The sequence below is a fragment of the Triplophysa dalaica genome, chromosome 22, assembly GCF_015846415.1.
Source record: "Triplophysa dalaica isolate WHDGS20190420 chromosome 22, ASM1584641v1, whole genome shotgun sequence".
Lineage (NCBI taxonomy): Eukaryota > Metazoa > Chordata > Actinopteri > Cypriniformes > Nemacheilidae > Triplophysa > Triplophysa dalaica.
The window spans coordinates 5,122,146-5,144,664 of record NC_079563.1 but is presented as its reverse complement, the minus strand read 5'-3'; the positions used below and the strand labels follow the sequence as shown (position 1 = coordinate 5,144,664).

Genomic DNA, 22,519 nt, shown 5'->3' with positions numbered 1-22,519 from the left:
TGTTTCTTTTGCAACACTTCTCTTCTTGAGTTTTAAATCTGGCTCTCTGACCAATGGACCACAACTATCTTTGACCCAAGTCATCAAATATTGATTAATAAGTGGACAAGAGTAATGATGCGTTCCACTGTAGTTAAAATACTTCACTATAAACATCCTTTAACTGTTGGAAATTGTAAGAAGTGTATATTCATCCAGTGATATTTGGAGATGTTTTAATAAACCTAATTCAAAGTATATACGATATTTAATATAAATACATAAAGTTTAACAATAACATCTTACATTATTTTATTTAAAGATTACTTCATTTTAAAAGGTTCATTTAGGTTTAATAATAAAGTTAATAAAAAATTGTGATGGTTACATTGTAAATGTAATTGTATTATTGCTGTAAAATTATAATATATTATACATAATCTGTACTTGCTTCGGTGCAAATTATTTTAGAGAATAAATTGCTATTGTTACTTACATACCCTGAAAACTATCTCCGTTTTTGGAACCGAAAGTTGTAGTTACCAGCTTACTAACCCTTAACTCACCTGGGTATGTCACATAACTAGCTTTCTGGAATACACACCTGGGCTTCGTTCAGGCATGAGATGTGTGTTTGTCAGTGTGATGTATGAACAGAATGATTGACACAAGAGAGATATTCTGCTGCCGTGACATGATCACAAACATCTCACTGAACTTGTTTCTTCATGACGGGTCACTTAATGCATCCGCAGGTTATGATGAAGATCAGAAGACATATCAACACATATGAGCTGTGTTATGAGATGGACCAGCATAATATGCTGGAGACTCAACACAACACAACACAACACAACACAACACAACGGAAGTGCTGGGACATATCATCTCACTCTCAGCTTTTAATACTGATGATTTTAACACACATTTAAACATTTCCTCAAGCATCGCTCACAAAAGCATACTTTATCTGATCCAGAACGAGAGAAAAGCTAAGCGCTTATAAAACACATGGCTGTATGAGAATAAAAGCTAGTGTTACACATGAAGAATGTGGTCATCATTCAAACTTGATGCCCTGAGCCAGCGGCAGATCTTTGCTGTAGTTGATAGTGCTGTGGAGAGAAGAAGAAAACTCAATCACAAGCTTCTTTACTGCATTTGCACAAGTGACCTGTAACAGCATTCAGAGGAAAACAGCTAACTTCATCACATGAGACACGTCAGCCAATCAAATTACTTCAGTGACGTCTGCACAGTTACTGAACTACAGTTCCCAACATAAGTTTTGTTTAGTGTAAATCAGGATTAGCAGACAGACGGTTCATGTAACCACACGCTGATTCCTCACAAACACCTGGACTTTCTTGACTTTATGCACAATAAAAACAGTATTCTTCATGCTGAGGCTCTGGGAACTTTGGTCAAGGCCCGGTCAAGAGGCCACACGACTGACAGGTAAAGCAACCAATCAGGGTTGTTTAGAGGTGTGGGAATGTCCCGCAGTAACAGACCGGTGGACATTCACAAACGTGTCAAAAGTTAATAGCAACAACAACATTTATGAGTTTAAGCCGTGAACCTCGCAAACTTTTAGGAATTTAGCGTTTAGTTGATGGTGATGAATCATATTTCAACTGTAAAACACAGATGACTTCTTTGATCAGACAGCTTCATGTTGTTTCCAGGCGGTCTGTTAAAGAAGGACACACGCGTGTTTCACGGTGACTCTAGTAGGCTCTGTACTGAGGGTCGGGTTAGCTACAGGATTAGCTCAATACTATAACCACTAGGGTCACAGAATTCAGCACCGGAAATCCTTCAGATCTCAACCAATCAGATGACAACTTCGAACTTGATGAAGTGTTTCCAAGAAAGTGTGCTTTATGCATCAGACGTTCAGCCACCGGTCTGAGGCGGAGACTATAAAAACATTGCCGTTGGCACACATGACATTTCATTTTCAAATAATTGATTGTTTGTTTTTATGCATCAATGCAGCAGTCTGTTGTTCTGAGTCATGCTTGCAGCCTTCAGCAGTTTGTCTGATATTCCTCAATAACCGCTGCTCATGCATCACTGACTCTGATCTTCTTGACAATGTTGATTGTGTTACAAACGAGCTAAAACGTATTTTACATCCAATTATTTGTCCATGTGTCAAAAAGCCAAGTAATAAGCAGGAAACTGTGTTTTCCCGGGCAGGGTAACGTATGTTATGTAGGGTTGTGGTGTTGTTTGTCCTTTTAAAGCAGGGTGCACAGAAGCACAGCGCCACATCAAGGACCACAGCACCTGGAGCTGTGTGTGTGTGTGTGTGTCCTCATATAAACAGTAAATGTGTTCCATCTTTAAAGAAGAACACGTCACGATGGAGCGCTTCTCATGTTTGAAACCTTTCAGATGTAAAGCAGGTCATCATAAAATATCACAGATGACATGATAGCGTTTGATGAACACTCACCATGTGGATCTTCTCATGTACTGTTTCCACGAGTCACTGCCCGACTCACGGCCGCCTCCTGTGTGTTTCTCTCCACCTGTGCAAAGACACACACACACATGCAACAGAAAGCCGTTAAACATAAGAGATCTCTGTTTACAACAAGCACAGGACGCTACGGTACGTGAGAAGCTGATCATTCTGAACAGCGAGCAGCCTTTTATTCCTGCTAAGCTAACATCATACACTGGACTTGAGCTAGCACTACCCTGCCTGTCTGAGATGAAATATCAGTGACACTTGGTTCATAACCTCTGAAAGTGCTTCAGGGACCCTGATGTCATAGGTTTACTCATGGGGTCAATCTACTGGACACTCAAGGACTCTGTTGGCATCAGCGTTCAGGTGCAGTTGTTAGCAGGTTCGACCTGAAGAAGTGAGTTGGTCTTGATACGCTTTCACACGCACCCTGGAGCGCTTCGTTTGTGGTCCGACCTCAAACAGACACAACTGCATAAACTACTGCACATTTTTGGACTAAACCACCTGCGATGTGCATAATAGCTTCCTTACAGTTTGCACTTTAGCAACATAGCCTCATGGCAGTTGTGAGGAGGTGTGACAAACTATGATGTATATGATGACACACGCACAGTTGTCCCTCTATTCCATGACTGTCATTCCACCTTTCTTTCTTTCTTTCTTTCTTTACTTCCAGGAGTTTTTCCACACAATAATTCTGACCAATTAAAAGCTGTTTAGAAATGACATCTGACCAACGAGTGACATGGATGTGATCACCTGACTGCTTTTGGTTGGATTTAACTGGTTTGGACCAGAGCAAACTGTGTGGTGCAAAAAAACTCAAAACGGCAGTCATTTTTTCCCTTTGATCCAGACCAAATGAACCGATCTACAGGTGTGAACGCACCCTTACACAGTGTCTACACCAGACTGCTTGTTCTTAATGGGTTTGTCACGCCGCACTGAATCCAGTGTGGTCAAAATGTAACATTACAATGGGCTCTAATGCTTTTCTACTTGAATTATGGGAATGTTTTTCTGTCCAATTCAGGTGTGTGAATACATACCGAAGGCTCCTCCAATCTCAGCGCCGCTGGTAGGAATGTTGACGTTGACGATGCCGCAGTCAGAGCCTTTGGGTCTAATATGAGACAAGCACAGTTACATACTAATAGTGTCCAGATGTGAAATATTCTACTTCCCTTAACAAACACATAACCCGATAGAGAGCGATGTCCACGCACCCTAACCAGCGGAACACTCGTCCCATGTCTCTGGTGAAGATGCTGCTGGACAGCCCTTGTTTCACTTCATTATTCCAGGCAAAGGCCTCTTCCTCCGTCTGAAACATCACAACATCATGATGTCAATTAAACTGTAAACACAGTCTGGTCTACTGTGCTTCTTGTTGGCTAAATGAATACATTTAAGTAGTTACCTTGAATTTGAGAACGTAAAGGATGGGAACAAAGGTCTCTGTGTGAACTATTGGAGCATCGTGTGGAAGTCCAGTGATAATTGTGGGTTCCACATAGTTCCCTGGACGCTCCACGACCTGCAAAAAACATTCACAGCTCACTTCAGTATGACAATCTGAGTGATCAACTCTTTCTGACTTCTGTTAACACAACATTGTGTCTTTAATGTGCATCAAAATTATTAGAAATGTAACATTACAACCAGATTGAAGAAAGAGAATCGAGTTAAAACTGTCTGTTGATCACTTTTGAATATGTTTGGTTAACCACACCTCTCACAACTTAAAGTGTATCTTCTCCATGACTTGACTGGTCAATGATGACTGTCTAAAAAGGAAAAACACAACACTAACGCGCTCTCTCTCTCTTTCAATAGGTGTTGTTCTGGTTTTTTCTTGGTATAGATGATTTTAAAGCAACAACATAATCAAACAGTACTGCGCATGCGTGTGTTCATGGACTGCTCTTAACTTCCAGTACACATTCACAATCAATAGAGCGCCTGTAGATTATTTCTGATAATAATCAAAAGAAACGAGAAGTGTTACTTGGCTAAACTTGTCTCTCCAGTATTTCTGCTTTAGACTGTGATACCAAGCTCAACCGCTAGATGTCAGTGTACCATACGCTTTCTTTAAATGTGACCAAATACAGGACCCATTCACCAAAGTGTTTATTTAATCATATGAACATACAACACAATTCTACCAATCCTTTAGTTCAGTGGTTCTCAAACTAGGGTACATCAAGAGACCCCTAATGAAGCATGATGACATGACAGAAAATTAAAAACGCTTTTATTCATCTACATTTCGTGTTTTAAAGACAATTTCAAATGTTGGAGACATGATTGATGAATATGGAATACATCTCATATAGTCTATGTGCAATAAGAATCTAGTTGTATCAATGATTGTTTATTCATCATTACACCATGGTCTTTTTGACTACTCGATTCTGATTGGCTGGAAGGTGTGCATTAAAGCCCTTTAACACACAGGTAGCTCCAGTACGTTTGATTACATTTAAAATTTAACAGACAAAATTACTGTAATTTTCACCTGTTTGATCTAAATTTCACTGTACACATCAAAAAACATTTAACTTGAAGTGAAGTGAAAGTGACTAATTTGTCAGTTATGGTGACCCATATCCGAGATATACCTCTGCTTTTAACCCAGAGTAGTGAACACACGCACAACAAGTGGTGAACACACATACACCCAGAGCAGTGGGCAGCTATCGCTGCAGCGCCCGGGGAGCAAGTAGGGGTTAGGTGCCTTGCTCAAGGACACCTCAATCGTTACCCGTCTGACCTGAGGATCGAACCGGCAACCTTCTGGTCACGAGTCCAACCCTCTAACCATTAGGCCACGACTGCCCCATGCTCTGGGTAACTTGGCAAATGACCATGGTATAAGCAGAATAATCAACTGCTAGGTGTGCATTAAAGGATTTCTGGCCTCCACGTTGTGCATTAAAAACCTTTAACGCACAGCTAGCTGTGGATTATCCCTTACCTGGTGGATGTGTGACGCTCAGCTCAAACACAGAGCAGAGAGACGCTTGTGAGTCTCTCTCTCTCTGTCTCTCTCAATGAGCTGTGTTTTAATTAGCTTTCAAATGTATTTCTGCACTTGAAGTGCTGTTTAAAGCTGTAAAGTGGTATTTCAACACAAGTGTGGGTCTACTCCTGGTTAAATCAATGAAGCGTGTGTGGCGATTTTAGTTTTGACGGCTTGCTTTGCTGAAGTAAAACACACCTGTCCCATTTATAGTCTGATCTCTAGATGTCTGAGTGTGATAAACTGCTGTTCTCTGCATGTTAATGCATTGATTTATACTTATCTTCAGAGTTAAATATTCTTAAACATTCTGTGTGTTTAATAAAGGTTTGTGGTCTTTCTGCATGTCCCCACACAGTGAATAAATCCTGTCGTTTACAGAGCCCTGTTAACTGTGCACTACAGACATGAAAACATGTTCTTTAGTTTGAAAACAGCTGGGAAATGAAAAAGTGTTTGTATTATTAATAAAACATCAGAAGTGGAGGACGAGGTGTATCTGCTCTGCTCTTCATTGCAAGTTTATTCATGGGATATTTATGGCGGTCATTAGGTGCTACTTTGTTTGACAAGTTTGACAACCACTGGTTTAGTTACTACAATTATTACACAATACAATAACAATATTAACTCATATTAAGATAAATATAGACAGATATATTATTAGGCACTAGCCAGACCCATAAACACAGAGCAGAAGTTAAATGCATGATATAGAAGCACTTGTGTTTTATGGTCTACTTATGACCAATGTCTTTATTGTTTCCTAATTTTCTCTTTAAGTCACTTTGGATAAAAGCTAAATATAAATATTGAACTAAATAAACCTAGCGTGATTAAAAACATCAGTGCATTATCATGCATCAGTGGTTGAAAATAAATATCTATGTTTAAACCATTCCAATGCTTCTCATGCAGACTTTAAGTGTTGTGTCCTTCATGAAGGAGTGGATGATTGGAGTCAAACCCTGAATCTTGTGTTGATGTTTGTGCGGATGATGACTCCCGTTTGGTGCGCACACACATCTCTATGCAGCATTCAGTGTGTCTGAAGTGCACATATGTAACAATATCAGTTTGAGGGTCACACAGACCCGTATTGAGTAAGACCGGAGCATTACCTTTCCTCCACACACGAGTGTGCCGCCCTGCTGTTTGGCTTGATCTATAGCTGACAGATACTGCTCAACAGCCTGTTTGGTGTGCAGAGGTCCATACAGAGTGTTTGCTGTTATCAAACAAAGAAGAATGAACACAGGCTCTGTTTCTAACACTACGGTCATCCAGAGGAATCACTCACGGTCCCAGGGGTCTCCCATTCGGATCTGTTTGTAGGCTTTAGTGAGCTTCGCCACAACCTCGTCGTGAACACTTTCATGAAGAATCTACATGAACATGAAGAAGCGGTTACATACAGATCAACAGACAGGACTCTAGTGCATGTGTGTTTAGTGCGTCACACTAACAAGTCTTCTGGTAGTAGTGCAACGCTGACCGGCCGTTCCCACGGAGGCAAAGACAGCGGACGGCACAACCAGACTGAGATCAGCGTCCTCGAACACTGTAACAAACACAACCGCATGACATCTGTGGACCACCGGAGCTGATTTACTGCTCATTCAGAGGGGCTTTAGTGAGTGAAATGTGTCCCACCTATGATGGCGTTGTTTCCTCCCAACTCCAGCAGCTGACGACCTGAACAACATCAATGTCTTGACGTCATTAGAGAGCTTAAGAAACTTGCCAACATCGCTCTGCTTTCTGTGTTTCTAAACAGCGCGTCAGTCTGTTAAGACATCAGTGAATGACAAGAGGAGAATCCTGCACACGTGTGTGTGAAGGGCTGATATTCTTGTCATAACTGCTCATTTACTCAGTAATCGCATCACAACATACCATCATACTGAGAGACGAAGAAGAACCGCAGATGGGCTCAGACTAGGCCTTGCATTAAACACCTTCATTATAAGTGACATGCTATGAAAATCCAAGGTGGCTTTTAAGAAGGAGAGAATATAAAAATTTTCTCAGCACGCTAAACAGCACTGTTAGTTTACAAGGCCATGCTACAGGAGGATTAAATCTTCATTTTACAATGAAATGATTACATAGAAAGCCTTGCACGTCTCTGAGGAACACACAGCGTGGTTTCAGGCGAAATAAATGTGTTCTTGAGTGAATCTATTAATCAGAGTCACATTCATAGTCATTCACTCCATTTCTGAACGAATTCAGCAAAACCAATGAATTCATGACATTTACTGCCACCTACTGGCAGTTTAACAGTGTTAAAAATAATACTAATAAACTAGTTACAGTTTGCCCAGAAAGAAAATGATGCCTATTAACATGTACTTATCCTGATGTGGTTTAAACCTGAAGGACTGCTTCTTCAGGACAACTCAAGATATTACCAAAGAATGTTGGCAACCAAACTGGTTTAATCTTTAATTATATACAAATAATAATATATTCGGCTTCTTAAAAACTAAATTAAGGCAGTTTTAGCTTCTAAACATCTGAAGCTACTTTTTGTGTCATCTTATAATGGCTTTAAATGATATTTTGGCCCCAAATGTGACGTGTGATTGATTTGTGATGAATGATCTTAGAGGAGTAGTGATGTCATGATAATTCACTCACACATGTCATACAAGCCGTCTGTGTGTTTGTTTCTTCTGTTGAAAACTAATTGAACTGATGAATAAGGGAGCGGTCTAGAGAAACCATTAGTCAGTTTTCAAGAAAACTAAAAATGATATTCTTTTCAAACATACATATATGGCTTGCGCTGCCTCCATGTAAGCACATCAATGACCCAGTGTTTCTGAGATGGCATTGGTCAGTTTGTGTGCATATGAGGGATGGTTAAATCTTTCTAGGTCTCGCATGACCTTTCCAACATGTTAGTGTAATAGAGAGGTTGTGGACAGGCATCCTATAGGACCACCGAGACAGAGCAAGACATATATTTATGTTTGGCTAGACAGCACTTTTATTCATCATCGGATGGTGCCGTGTGGAGTCTTTTGAAGCTGCGATGAAAGTGAAATTTGGACCTTAACCAACAGCCCCCATTCAAGTGCATCATATGGAGAAGAACCCTGAAGCTTACATCAAAAGCCTTGATTTGTTTTCTTCAAAAGAACTAAACACACAGGCGACTTGTTTGACACATGGCATATGAGTGAATCATCATGAAATTTTCATTTTAAAGTGAATGTAATAAATCATCGCATCATTTGACAAGATGAAAAACAGTAATGGGTTCACAGCCCAAGTTCAAAAATGTCTGTATTCTCATCTTCACAGCTGTGTCAAGTAATTTAAATCTGCCAGCTGTGAAAAACAAACTCACGGCACTCTAAACTGGCCATCAAGTCAAAATACAAACTATATACATCAATCCATACACTAATCTTATCAATTCAGGAAAACTAACAGAACATAAATCAGTTTACATGAAATCACTTAAATGTTATAAGCTGTCAAAAGAAATATGAAAAACAAGCTGCTGGTGCGACAGGGTGAGATATGAACTTACCAAAGCGCTCCTGCACCGTCATCGCCACCTGTTTACCCACATGAGTGCTGCCTGTGAAGGACAGAAGACCCACTCGCTCGTCTCCAGCCATGGCCGTGCTGCGAACACACATACACATGCGTGCACGCACACACGCACACACGCACACACACACACACATACACACACACACACACACGCACAGAGACAGAATAAGTAACTGTGAAATGAACAGTAACGGTGTGTGTAAGAGTGACGTGTGTGTTTGGATTACACACCCAATGTCAGCACCACCACAGGTCATAGAGCAAATAGCACCTGGAAGATTATTCTTCTCCAACACTTCAGCAACAATTCTGCACAACAAAAGCACAAAATCACACACAACACATACAAGAGGGGCTTAAAAAAAAAATGAACAAGCTCTCAAATAAATAAAGGGTTACATGTGACGCCTGTGCTTGACTGCATTACAACAGACTAGTGCTTTGCAATTCATCAAAAGAGTCAATTTTGGCCACTGATCACAACAAGATAATAATGGAGGTGAAAGAGTTATTGTGTGGCATTCTATCCTGAAAGATCTACAGCGGTGCTGCTGCTTTTACACATTTCTTTGATTTGTTTTTCTGTTGAATTCAAGTTAAAAAGACAAGTCATTCATTTATCTTTTGTTGTTTGAAAAGTCAGTGAATAATTATGGAAAATAATCTCCATCTAAATATTGGCCCAAATAATGCTGATTATAAAGAGCAACCAGTGTATGATCTAATATTCACACAATCTCTTGTTTTTAGGATGATTGAATGAGAGGAACAGGTACTTTGATACAGCCACGCTGGTGAGAGGTGTGCTCGGAGCTCCTTTCCTACACACAGGACAAACATCCCATTATAAACACACACATGTACACATGAACAGATGAACACAGGAGAGAAGAGAGACTCTGACCAGAGACAGACGTTGCCACAGATGAGAGCGAGTGCGTTGTTCCAGCCGTACACAGCCACAGGGAAGTTAAACGCTGTGATGATTCCCACCAGACCCACAGGATTCCACTGCTCGATGAGCGCGTGACCCGGCCCTGAAACACAACACAACACAACACTCGGTACCGCAACACATTTGGAAGTGAGTGAGTGAAGCTCGGGTCTTTAAACTCACGTTCAGAAGGTAAGATGGGTCCACCGATCATCCGAGAGAGACCCACGGCATAGTCACACACATCCACATACTCCTGTACCTCACCCACACCCTCCACATAGATCTTACCCATCTCCAGTGACACCTGCAAACAACACACACACACGTCACAACACAGACCACTGCTGGCGTATCATAACTCTTGACATGAGCTGAAACCCGTGAGTGTTACCAGACTGCCGAGAGCTTTGATCTTTACTCTGAGAGCATCACCGATCTGTCGAACGATCTCACCTCTCTTTGGAGCAGGAACCTGAACAGGAGAATGTTCAATTACATCTGTTCACTGGTGTACAACTGGAGATTATGACTCATGATTAATAACATGACCGATTCAGTTTGTGTGTTCCTACGGTTTGAACTGTACGTGGTCTTGTCTTATAACCAAACACACTTCAAACATAAAGACACATATAAACATACATACTGTACATAGTGTTCATACGTTTCTATTTTCACCCGAAAAAATGTCTTTAAGAGAGTTATTCATATACTTTTCTGTTGTGTCCGTAAGAAATATCAGTTCACTTTTGAAAACATTCCTCTTGACATTTTTGATAATAATTCAGATGTTTTCCAGTGAAGCAGTAAACAAGGAGTCTGGAAGCGTCCGGTGCTCCACACAGAGATCTGGGATCTCCATCATCCAGTCAGTCTATTATAACACGACAGGCGCATTCACACACAGAGTAGTGTATCTTCAGACAACACAATGACCCTGATGTATTACAGCTTAACATATATCAGTGCAGCTTGTTTTCAGTTTAGAGGGCTCTAACATTTACTTTAGTCTTTTTTATCCATTAGCTTCATGTTTCTCTTTGGAAGACAGCGATTTAAGTCCAGCGCTCCAGACAAAACAATCTATGAAGGACCCATTGACCCCTAGGGAGGAAACATATGCTTACATTTTTTAATCACCTACTTTCAGTTCTCCTGTTGTGTATAAATCTGGGTCTTAAAAAATGAATAGCTTTTGCTCACACTCTGTTTTCCAAGTTGTACTTCCTCACATGAAAGGTCATACAGAATCTTAAGACTTTTCATGTTAATTCTGCACCAAAATTTGGGAAAATCTGCAGAATTCTGTGGAACAGTATCAAATGTGTTTACATTTGTCCACAAATATAATTGTGTGTAAATGTGTTCAGAGAGTCTTTAAAGGCCGCCTGTCTCTACTGTATGTTTGAATGCAGTTGACAGCAGATTTGCTTGTGATGGTTTTAAAAGAGGCAGAGAAGTGTTGTTCTTCATTGATGTTCAGACGACTGTTTAAACTCTGAACAAACCAGACCAGATGAATTCATTTGACCCAACAGACAGGAGCATGTCAAGACCATATTAATATATTATATGTGTTATATGAAAGAGTAAACATCTGATTGTGTATAGCGTGTACAGCAAAAAGAAGGGGGTTGTGTTAATACCTTATTATGTTGATTTAAGTTTGCAATAATGACATTTTTCTGAGATTTTCCTTCTCGTTTGGCTCTCATCGGAGGCGGTCGCAGATTTTCTTCCCTGCTTTGTCTCCTGTCTTGTCTCGTCTCATCTATTGAGAGACTCTCTCTGCACTGCTCTCGAAACTTGGAAATTATGGATCTGATCAACTGGTCACTTAGCGCAATTGACACCATTTTCTCGACGAGAAACAAAGGTTCGGGTGAACCTGAATGCCCAGACGGAACGTTCGCAGCTGGCTACACGATGGACGCGTGGGAGAGATGGCGGATTGTGTGTCTGGCGGCTCTTTCTGTGGAGGACATTGAAGATATCTACCTTTTCGGAACCATGATAACAGGTATTATGCTGATAGGATTATGCTTTGCCCTGGGTTATCGAAAAATTCTTAAAACGGTTTTGACAGAGGCCGGAACAGCGGTCAATCGCAATATGGATTACATCTTGAAAAAGCTCACGGCTATGGAAAGGAAAATTGATGATGCTAGAGACCAAAATGGACAAAGAGAGTAGCTGTGGAATTGGAATGCGGTTTACTCGCCTCAAGACGAAACAACTGCAATCTTATCTTTTCGGACCCCCTGTACCAGGATTGGCCTTGGCCGATACTGGAGAAACAACCCTGAAGGGCAATGTGGCGAGACACTCTTGCGTTCCCTCCCCCATCATACACACACACACAGACTTTTGGACATTATCCCTCATACAGACACACACACACAAACACAGACTCTGACTGATTCCAAACCTCCGTCGCTTTGACCCATCAGCTTGGCAAGCGGGTCTGTGTTAAGCGCCGTAATGGCTGCAGGACCGGATGGCTGCTCGCAGGAGCTGGATTACTTACCCTGTTGCAAGTCTTGTCTATGTGTACTGTGTGCTTGTTTTTCTCCCCACCTTCCTCATGTTATCCTGTATTTCCTTCTTGATACATTTCGTTGCATTGTACTTGTACATGTGTAATGACAATAAATTGAATCCAAATTATATATAATCATAGTTTTTATATAGTTATATAATTATTACAATTTGTATTATGTATGTATTATTCAGTGCACATAATCAGAATAGTCCATGGTCTGCTAAAAGTGTCTGGAATATACAACCACATAAAGAGATTATTTGCAAAACCAGACAACTCTGTTTTTGTTCATTTTCATAAATCATGTTTTTGTGTCTTCAGAGAAAAACCCTCAGAGTCTGAGACTTCTGCACAGTATTGTTGAATTGACTTACACAGATGAACACCTCACAGCTAAACTAGTAATGTAGTTGATTTCATGGGGACAGTGTGTTTTGGGTTCAGTTAATCGACCAATCATATCCAGTTATTGTGTTAAAATATCAGCAGATCAATGACATGACAAATAATAAATGTGCTTACATCTGCCCACACTTTCCAGGCATCCAGTGCTTTCTGTACAGTTTCTTCATATTCTGCCATAGTTGCCTGATAAAAGATAACACACACTGTGTGTCAATGACTGTGTGTGTGTGTGTGTGTGTGTATTTGTTCTCCAGTCAGTGCGGTTACCTGTCGTACTCTGGCGATGGGCTCATTGTTGGCGGGACAGTATGAAGTGATTACCTGCATGACATACACGTGTTAGACTGTCACTCGTGTTATCCGACACAGGTGTGTCTCGCTTTGTATTAGTGGTTTTGTGTCAGTTGAGTGCACGAGTAGACGCACGCACGCACGCGCACGCGCACGCGCACGCACACACCAGATCAGTCAGACCCTCACAGTTTACATCACGCAATACAAATGAATACTTCTGCGCGTGGAGGAATGACGCTCGTTTGCTTTACTATAATTAGCGCGTGAGGCGCGTCAGATCCTCTTACCTCTCCCGTTCCCCCCCAGCAGCCGTTATAAACTCCGGCATTGTCCTCGTGCAGGTCTAACTCTTTTAACCAGCTGTACTGGGGCTGCTGGATGAGCAGTGTGGACATGTTCGCGACGGCGGGTCCGATACGAGGCGAGAATTTGTCCAACGTGAAGAGTCGCGCGAGTCTCACCGTCAGCACGCGCTGCATCATGAACTGACGACGAGGAGCACCTCTGAGAACAACGCGCATGCGTGTCTCAGGGTCATGTGATGTACGGCGTTTCCAATTGGCCAGATCAGAAGTCGCCCCTTTCGCACAGATCATATTTTTCGAGCAATGTCAATAAAGTTCAAGAAGTATTACCTTGTTATTACATGACGAAAAATAATAAATTATTGCGGGATTACAAATTATACAGCATTTCAAACGAAAAGTAACTACATTGAGTTCATACTTCTTTCATTTTTAATTGAATAACAAAAACATTACAATCAAGCTGACATACAATTAACATTAAAACCGTCACGACACAGAAAAGAAGACAATCACAACTTCGGTTCATGCTGACTTTAATAACTTTATATTTAATGTTGTGCCGGAACGCAGCCTACATTATTTGATTTGTATCTTTCCTATTGTACCGTCTTTACTATAAAGGATTGTGCATCATTTTTCATTTGATTATAAACATAAAGACAAGTCAGGATAATAAGAGCAGGCACGTTATTGCCAGAATCACTTAATATTTGTTAAATGAAAACGATGGAAGCACCTTTTGATGTTTTATGTCATATTTCATTTTACTTCGTTTACATGAAAATCTATTCAAATAAATATTATGAATGAACTGGGATTGCTTGTACTTGAGTGACGCATCAAGTCCTACAGTGACGTGCACAGGAATTTTGAGGGGCAGTTGCTCTGACCTGAAAAAAGGGCACCCCCCCAAAAAAAAACTGAAAAAAAACTCCCGGGCTATATGAAGGACTGAGAAAACTCTGATTGATTAATCAATTCGCCAGCACAGTGTCATGTCATGTTTATCACACTGCAAAGTCTCTCTCACCTGCTGGTTGGCTTTTTCGCAGCCAACCCTGCAGTGATGTGCTACGACGGCGTTTTAGTGCCACGTAAAAAAAAGATTTCGAGAATAAAGTCTAAATGTTACGAGAATAAAGTCTAAATGTTACGAGAATAAAGTCGAAATGTTACGAGAATAAAGTCGAAATGTTACGAGAATAAAGTCTAAATGTTACGAGATTAAAGTCGAAATGTTACGAGAATAAAGTCGAAATGTTACGAGATTAAAGTCTAAATGTTACGAGAATAAAGTCTAAATGTTACGAGAATAAAGTCTAAATGTTACGAGATTAAAGTCTAAATGTTACGAGAATAAAGTCTAAATGTTACGAGAATAAAGTCTAAATGTTACGAGAATAAAGTCTAAATGTTACGAGATTAAAGTCTAAATGTTACGAGAATAAAGTCTAAATGTTACGAGAATAAAGTCTAAATGTTAAGAGAATAAAGTCTAAATGTTACGAGATTAAAGTCGAAATGTTACGAGAATAAAGTCGAAATGTTACGAGTATAAAGTCGAAATGTTACGAGAATAAAGTCTAAATGTTACGAGATTAAAGTCTAAATGTTACGAGAATAAAGTCTAAATGTTACGAGAATAAAGTCGAAATGTTACGAGAATAAAGTCGAATTGTTAAGAGAATAAAGTCGAAATGTCACGAGATAAAGTCGAAATGTTACGAGAATAAATCGAAATGTTACGAGAATAAAGTCGAAATGTTACGAGAATAAAGTCGAAATGTTACGAGAATAAAGTCTAAATGTTACGAGTATAAAGTCGAAATGTTACGAGAATAAAGTCGAATTGTTAAGAGAATAAAGTCGAAATGTCACGAGATTAAAATCGAAATGTTACGAGAATAAAGTCGAAATGTTACGAGAATAAAGTCGAAATGTTACGAGAATAAAGTCTAAATGTTACGAGAATAAAGTCTAAATGTTACGAGATTAAAGTCGAAATGTTACGAGAATAAAGTCGAATTGTTAAGAGAATAAAGTCGAAATGTCACGAGATTAAAATCGAAATGTTACGAGAATAAAGTCGAAATGTTACGAGAATAAAGTCGAAATGTTACGAGATTAAAGTCGAAATGTTACGAGAATAAAGTCGAAATGTTACGAGTATAAAGTCGAAATGTTACGAGAATAAAGTCGAATTGTTAAGAGAATAAAGTCGAAATGTCACGAGATTAAAATCGAAATGTTACGAGAATAAAGTCGAAATGTTACGAGAATAAAGTCGAAATGTTACGAGAATAAAGTCTAAATGTTACGAGAATAAAGTCTAAATGTTACGAGATTAAAGTCGAAATGTTACGAGAATAAAGTCGAAATGTTACGAGTATAAAGTCGAAATGTTACGAGAATAAAGTCGAATTGTTAAGAGAATAAAGTCGAAATGTCACGAGATTAAAATCGAAATGTTACGAGAATAAAGTCGAAATGTTACGAGAATAAAGTCTAAATGTTACGAGAATAAAGTCGAAATGTTACGAGAATAAAGTCTAAATGTTACGAGTATAAAGTCGAAATGTTACGAGAATAAAGTCTAAATGTTACGAGAATAAAGTCTAAATGTTACGAGTATAAAGTCGAAATGTTACGAGAATAAAGTCTAAATGTTACGAGAATAAAGTCTAAATGTTACGAGATTAAAATCGAAATGTTACGAGAATAAAGTCGAAATGTTACGAGAATAAAGTCGAAATGTTACGAGAATAAAGTCGAAATGTTACGAGAATAAAGTCTAAATGTTACGAGATTAAAGTCGAAATGTTACGAGAATAAAGTCGAATTGTTAAGAGAATAAAGTCGAAATGTCACGAGATTAAAATCGAAATGTTACGAGAATAAAGTCGAAATGTTACGAGAATAAAGTCAAAATGTTACGAGAATAAAGTCTAAATGTTACGAGTATAAAGTCGAAATGTTACGAGAATAAAGTCGAATTGTTAAGAGAATAAAGTCGAAATGTCACGAGATTAAAATCGAAATGTTACGAGAATAAAGTCGAAATGTTACGAGAATAAAGTCTAAATGTTACGAGAATAAAGTCTAAATGTTACGAGATTAAAATCGAAATGTTACGAGAATAAAGTCGAAATGTTACGAGAATAAAGTCGAAATGTTACGAGAATAAAGTCTAAATGTTACGAGAATAAAGTCTAAATGTTACGAGATTAAAGTCGAAATGTTACGAGAATAAAGTCGAATTGTTACGAGAATAAAGTCGAAATGTTACGAGAATAAAGTCTAAATGTTACGAGAATAAAGTCTAAATGTTACGAGAATAAAGTCGAAATGTTACGAGATTAAAGTCGAAATGTTACGAGAATAAAGTCGAAATGTTACGAGTATAAAGTCGAAATGTTACGAGAATAAAATCTAAATGTTACGAGAATAAAGTCGAAATGTTACGAGAATAAAGTCTAAATGTTACGAGATTAAAGTCGAAATGTTACGAGAATAAAGTCTAAATGTTACGAGATTAAAGTCGAAATGTTACGAGAATAAAGTCGAAATGTTACGAGAATAAAGTCGAAATGTTACGAGATTAAAATCTAAATGTTACGAGAATAAAGTCGAAATGTTACGAGAATAAAGTCGAAATGTTACGAGAATAAAGTCTATATGTTACGAGATTAAAGTCGAAATGTTACGAGAATAAAGTCGAAATGTTACGAGTATAAAGTCGAAATGTTACGAGAATAAAATCTAAATGTTACGAGAATAAAGTCTAAATGTTACGAGAATAAAGTCTAAATGTTACGAGAATAAAATCTAAATGTTACGAGATTAAAGTCGAAATGTTACGAGAATAAAGTCGAAATGTTACGAGATTAAAGTCGAAATGTTACGAGAATAAAGTCTAAATGTTACGAGATTAAAGTCGAAATGTTACGAGAATAAAGTCGAAATGTTACGAGAATAAAGTCGAAATGTTACGACAATAAAGTCTAAATGTTACGAGATTAAAGTCGAAATGTTACGAGAATAAAGTCGAAATGTTACGAGATTAAAGTCTAAATGTTACGAGAATAAAGTCTAAATGTTACGAGAATAAAGTCTAAATGTTACGAGATAAAAGTCGAAATGTTACGAGAATAAAGTCGAAATGTTACGAGAATAAAGTCTAAATGTTACGAGAATAAAGTCGAAATGTTACGAGATTAAAGTCTAAATGTTACGAGAATAAAGTCTAAATGTTACGAGAATAAAGTCTAAATGTTACGAGATTAAAGTCGAAATGTTACGAGAATAAAGTCTAAATGTTACGAGAATAAAGTCTAAATGTTACGAGAATAAAGTCGAAATGTTACGAGAATAAAGTCTAAATGTTACGAGATTAAAGTCGAAATGTTACGAGAATAAAGTCGAAATGTTAAGAGAATAAAGTCTAAATGTTACGAGAATAAAGTCTAAATGTTACGAGAATAAAGTCGAAATGTTACGAGAATAAAGTCGAAATGTTACGAGTATAAAGTCGAAATGTTACGAGAATAAAGTCGAATTGTTAAGAGAATAAAGTCGAAATGTCACGAGATTAAAATCGAAATGTTACGAGAATAAAGTCTAAATGTTACGAGAATAAAATCTAAATGTTAAGAGAATAAAGTCTAAATGTTACGAGAATAAAGTCTAAATGTTACGAGATTAAAGTCGAAATGTTACGAGAATAAAGTCGAAATGTTACGAGTATAAAGTCGAAATGTTACGAGAATAAAGTCTAAATGTTACGAGAATAAAGTCTAAATGTTACGAGATTAAAGTCTAAATGTTACGAGATTAAAGTCTAAATGTTACGAGATTAAAGTCTAAATGTTACGAGAATAAAGTCGAATTGTTAAGAGAATAAAGTCGAAATGTCACGAGAATAAAGTCTAAATGTTACGAGATTAAAGTCGAAATGTTACGAGTATAAAGTCTAAATGTTACGAGATTAAAATCGAAATGTTACGAGAATAAAGTCGAAATGTTACGAGAATAAAGTCGAAATGTTACGAGAATAAAGTCTAAATGTTACGAGAATAAAGTCGAAATGTTACGAGAATAAAGTCGAAATGTTACGAGAATAAAGTCTAAATGTTACGAGAATAAAGTCGAAATGTTACGAGAATAAAGTCGAATTGTTAAGAGAATAAAGTCGAAATGTCACGAGATTAAAATCGAAATGTTACGAGAATAAAGTCGAAATGTTACGAGAATAAAGTCGAAATGTTACGAGATTAAAATCGAAATGTTACGAGAATAAAGTCGAAATGTTACGAGAATAAAGTCGAAATGTTACGAGAATAAAGTCTAAATGTTACGAGAATAAAGTCGAATTGTTAAGAGAATAAAGTCGAAATGTCACGAGATTAAAATCGAAATGTTACGAGAATAAAGTCGAAATGTTACGAGAATAAAGTCGAAATGTTACGAGATTAAAATCGAAATGTTACGAGAATAAAGTCGAAATGTTACGAGAATAAAGTCGAAATGTTACGAGTATAAAGTCGAAATGTTACGAGAATAAAGTCGAATTGTTAAGAGAATAAAGTCGAAATGTCACGAGATTAAAATCGAAATGTTACGAGAATAAAGTCTAAATGTTACGAGAATAAAATCTAAATGTTAAGAGAATAAAGTCTAAATGTTACGAGAATAAAGTCTAAATGTTACGAGATTAAAGTCGAAATGTTACGAGAATAAAGTCGAAATGTTACGAGTATAAAGTCGAAATGTTACGAGAATAAAGTCTAAATGTTACGAGAATAAAGTCTAAATGTTACGAGATTAAAGTCTAAATGTTACGAGATTAAAGTCTAAATGTTACGAGATTAAAGTCTAAATGTTACGAGAATAAAGTCGAATTGTTAAGAGAATAAAGTCGAAATGTCACGAGAATAAAGTCTAAATGTTACGAGATTAAAGTCGAAATGTTACGAGTATAAAGTCTAAATGTTACGAGATTAAAATCGAAATGTTACGAGAATAAAGTCGAAATGTTACGAGAATAAAGTCGAAATGTTACGAGAATAAAGTCTAAATGTTACGAGAATAAAGTCGAAATGTTACGAGAATAAAGTCGAAATGTTACGAGAATAAAGTCTAAATGTTACGAGAATAAAGTCGAAATGTTACGAGAATAAAGTCGAATTGTTAAGAGAATAAAGTCGAAATGTCACGAGATTAAAATCGAAATGTTACGAGAATAAAGTCGAAATGTTACGAGAATAAAGTCGAAATGTTACGAGATTAAAATCGAAATGTTACGAGAATAAAGTCGAAATGTTACGAGAATAAAGTCGAAATGTTACGAGAATAAAGTCTAAATGTTACGAGAATAAAGTCGAATTGTTAAGAGAATAAAGTCTAAATGTTACGAGTATAAAGTCGAAATGTTACGAGAATAAAGTCGAATTGTTAAGAGAATAAAGTCGAAATGTCACGAGATTAAAATCGAAATGTTACGAGAATAAAGTCTAAATGTCACGAGATTAAAATCGAAATGTCACGAGATTAAAATCGAAATGTTAAGAGAATAAAGTCGAAATGTCACGAGATTAAAATCGAAATGTTACGAGAATAAAGTCGAAATGTTACGAGAATAAAGTCGAAATGTTACGAGATTAAAATCGAAATGTTACGAGAATAAAGTCGAAATGTTACGAGAATAAAGTCGAAATGTTACGAGAATAAAGTCTAAATGTTACGAGTATAAAGTCGAAATGTTACGAGAATAAAGTCGAATTGTTAAGAGAATAAAGTCGAAATGTCACGAGATTAAAATCGAAATGTTAAGAGAATAAAGTCGAAATGTCACGAGATTAAAATCGAAATGTCACGAGATTAAAATCGAAATGTTAAGAGAATAAAGTCGAAATGTTACGAGAATAAAGTCGAAATGTTACGAGATTAAAATCGAAATGTTACGAGAATAAAGTCGAAATGTTACGAGAATAAAGTCGAAATGTTACGAGACTTTTTGAGAGTTTGAGAATATGCCATATAAGTGTCTTTACATGTTCTCGTCATCACTAGTAAAATGTCCTTGATATTTTATTTCAGTACTATAGTAATTAGTCCTGAGAGACAAAATCTGGAAACTCAGATCCTCTTCTGTTCTACATTTCATGGAAACACTCTGACACATCATATTTTAAACCATATTCAGACGTAGAGGCTGTTGGCAAAGATCATCTGCATACATGTGATGGTTCATTACCAAACACAAAGCCAGTTTAATCAGCTCTTCCAGCGAATGAATGAGGTGTGTTGAAACAGTGACACCTGCTGGCAGGACTGTTCACCAGCACGAGACACCACGATTGTTCACTAAAAAAAGAAATGCACTATTAAGTGAAAAAACTGTAGGATTCTATTGACACTAAGCTTAAATTCGGTCATGTGCTTTCTCATGTCTCGTCTGTGTTTCCCTCCATCTCGTTTCCTCGGTAACCTTCCCTTAGAGTTGATTCCCCGTCACTTGGTTTGTGTGCACGTGCGCATGCGCGTGATTGCAGCTGCACATTGTACTGCTCTGTATTAGAGTCACTCCTTTTCAAGTAAGTCCAGTTTATTGTTTAGTTTTGTATTAAGTCTCTGTTAGCTTAGTATAGTCTGTCTCCGTTCCAGTTTTTGCCTGTGTTTCTTGTTTTACCCCCCGTGGGTCTTTGTTTTGTGTTTCTTGGATTTAAAGTTTCCTAGTACGATGCCCCGGAACTGTAAATGGCTAACATTCTTCCAAACAGCTTTCTCTATGTAGAAATTCAGGTTTGGAAACACTTGGAAACACGTGTTTTTATTACACTTATGATTTTTGTTGTTGTTACGATGAAGGCGAGACAAGAGCCGTGAGGCGGGGCCGGTGACGTGAGTGATAGAGGGAATCAGCTGTGTGCACACCGGACATGTTTAGTTTGCATTTATGTTCTTATCGCCGGCCTTTTAATTCCGTTTTATTGTTTGTTTATTTGAATTAAAGTATGTTAAATGTTCGCCGGTTCCCACCTCCTTCCTTCCCTACTTTGAACTGTATTACATTGTGTTTGACTTTTGTTTTCTGGGGTACAGCTGCTTTGATACAATACAAATAAAGCGCTATACAAATAAATTTGACTTGACTATATAATTAGATAGTACGTATAATTTCGTAGTGTTACATATTTTATTGGTGAAAACTCCAGAGTTATGAATTTTGTATCATAATTAGAAACAACACATTAATTAACGTTAAATGTTTGCAATTGCAAAGAGTCCCATCGGGTTAGAAATTCTACATGCTCACTTGGGATCTTCACATCCACTAGAACACTAGTGCCAAAAACAGGAAATACATCAAGTGGTCAAGTGCAAAGACCGTAAGTGGGGGAATTTGGACGCAGCCATACTTGGAATACTTATCTATCCCATGAGCCCACGGGACAGGATAAGTTCATACTGGAGCATAGCGGAGAAGTTATTTACTGAAGTAACTTCACATAATGTATATATTTTATTTGTCCATTAGTACTGTTGAAGAATTCAGGATTATTTGAGTTGAATAAACAGTTGTTTAAAACATGTGCCACTACCTCCTCATTTAAATGCAGTATTGAGCAGAAATCACAGAGGTCACTTGAATCTTGTTTAACTGTTACAGGGACAGATGAACACTCCTAAAATCATGAAGGTGGCGACGGTGGTCAGCTGCGAGGTGGTAGTGGGATGTGAGGGTCAACGCATGTAGATACAGGATCATTTGTTTCAACAATATATTGACATAAAGCTTTGATTTATGTGATGTTTACTTGTAAATGTATTAATAATTATTAAATTTATTTATTTTCTTACATCAAATTTATGTGATTTTTATTCATGTTAATTCTATAGTTTTCTGTAAATAATATATATTACATTACTTCATGCATTATGTCATTGCTTCACTGAAAACATATGCATTCACATT

General features: G+C 37.6%; 1 protein-coding gene across 1 annotated transcript; it reads right to left on the bottom strand.

Moving 5' to 3' along the window:
- Positions 1-861: 861 nt before the first annotated feature.
- Positions 862-13,755, bottom strand: aldh7a1 (aldehyde dehydrogenase 7 family, member A1). The gene is made up of 18 exons (XM_056736569.1): positions 13,525-13,755; positions 13,211-13,264; positions 13,061-13,126; positions 10,388-10,468; positions 10,177-10,300; positions 9,964-10,096; positions 9,836-9,880; positions 9,291-9,368; positions 9,034-9,131; positions 7,143-7,184; positions 6,956-7,050; positions 6,790-6,874; positions 6,611-6,717; positions 3,885-4,001; positions 3,691-3,788; positions 3,514-3,587; positions 2,444-2,519; positions 862-1,094 (listed from the first exon to the last, which is right to left on the bottom strand). Exons 1-18 carry the CDS (start codon positions 13,717-13,719, stop codon positions 1,040-1,042), a joined length of 1,623 nt encoding a protein of 540 aa, XP_056592547.1. The 5' UTR covers positions 13,720-13,755; the 3' UTR covers positions 862-1,039.
- Between the last annotated feature and the right edge of the window lie 8,764 nt (positions 13,756-22,519).

Bases quoted from the DNA above. Each gene is read 5' to 3' on its own strand.
- aldh7a1 (XM_056736569.1), bottom strand. From the start codon at position 13,719: ATGATGCAGCGCGTGCTGACGGTGAGACTCGCGCGACTCTTCACGTTG. The intron at 10,469-13,060 runs GTAAGCACATTT...TCTCCTGTTCAG, and splicing joins CCTGGAAAGTGTGGGCAGAT to GTTCCTGCTCCAAAGAGAGG. The intron at 10,301-10,387 runs GTAACACTCACG...TGTTGTTTGCAG, and splicing joins TCAAAGCTCTCGGCAGTCTG to GTGTCACTGGAGATGGGTAA.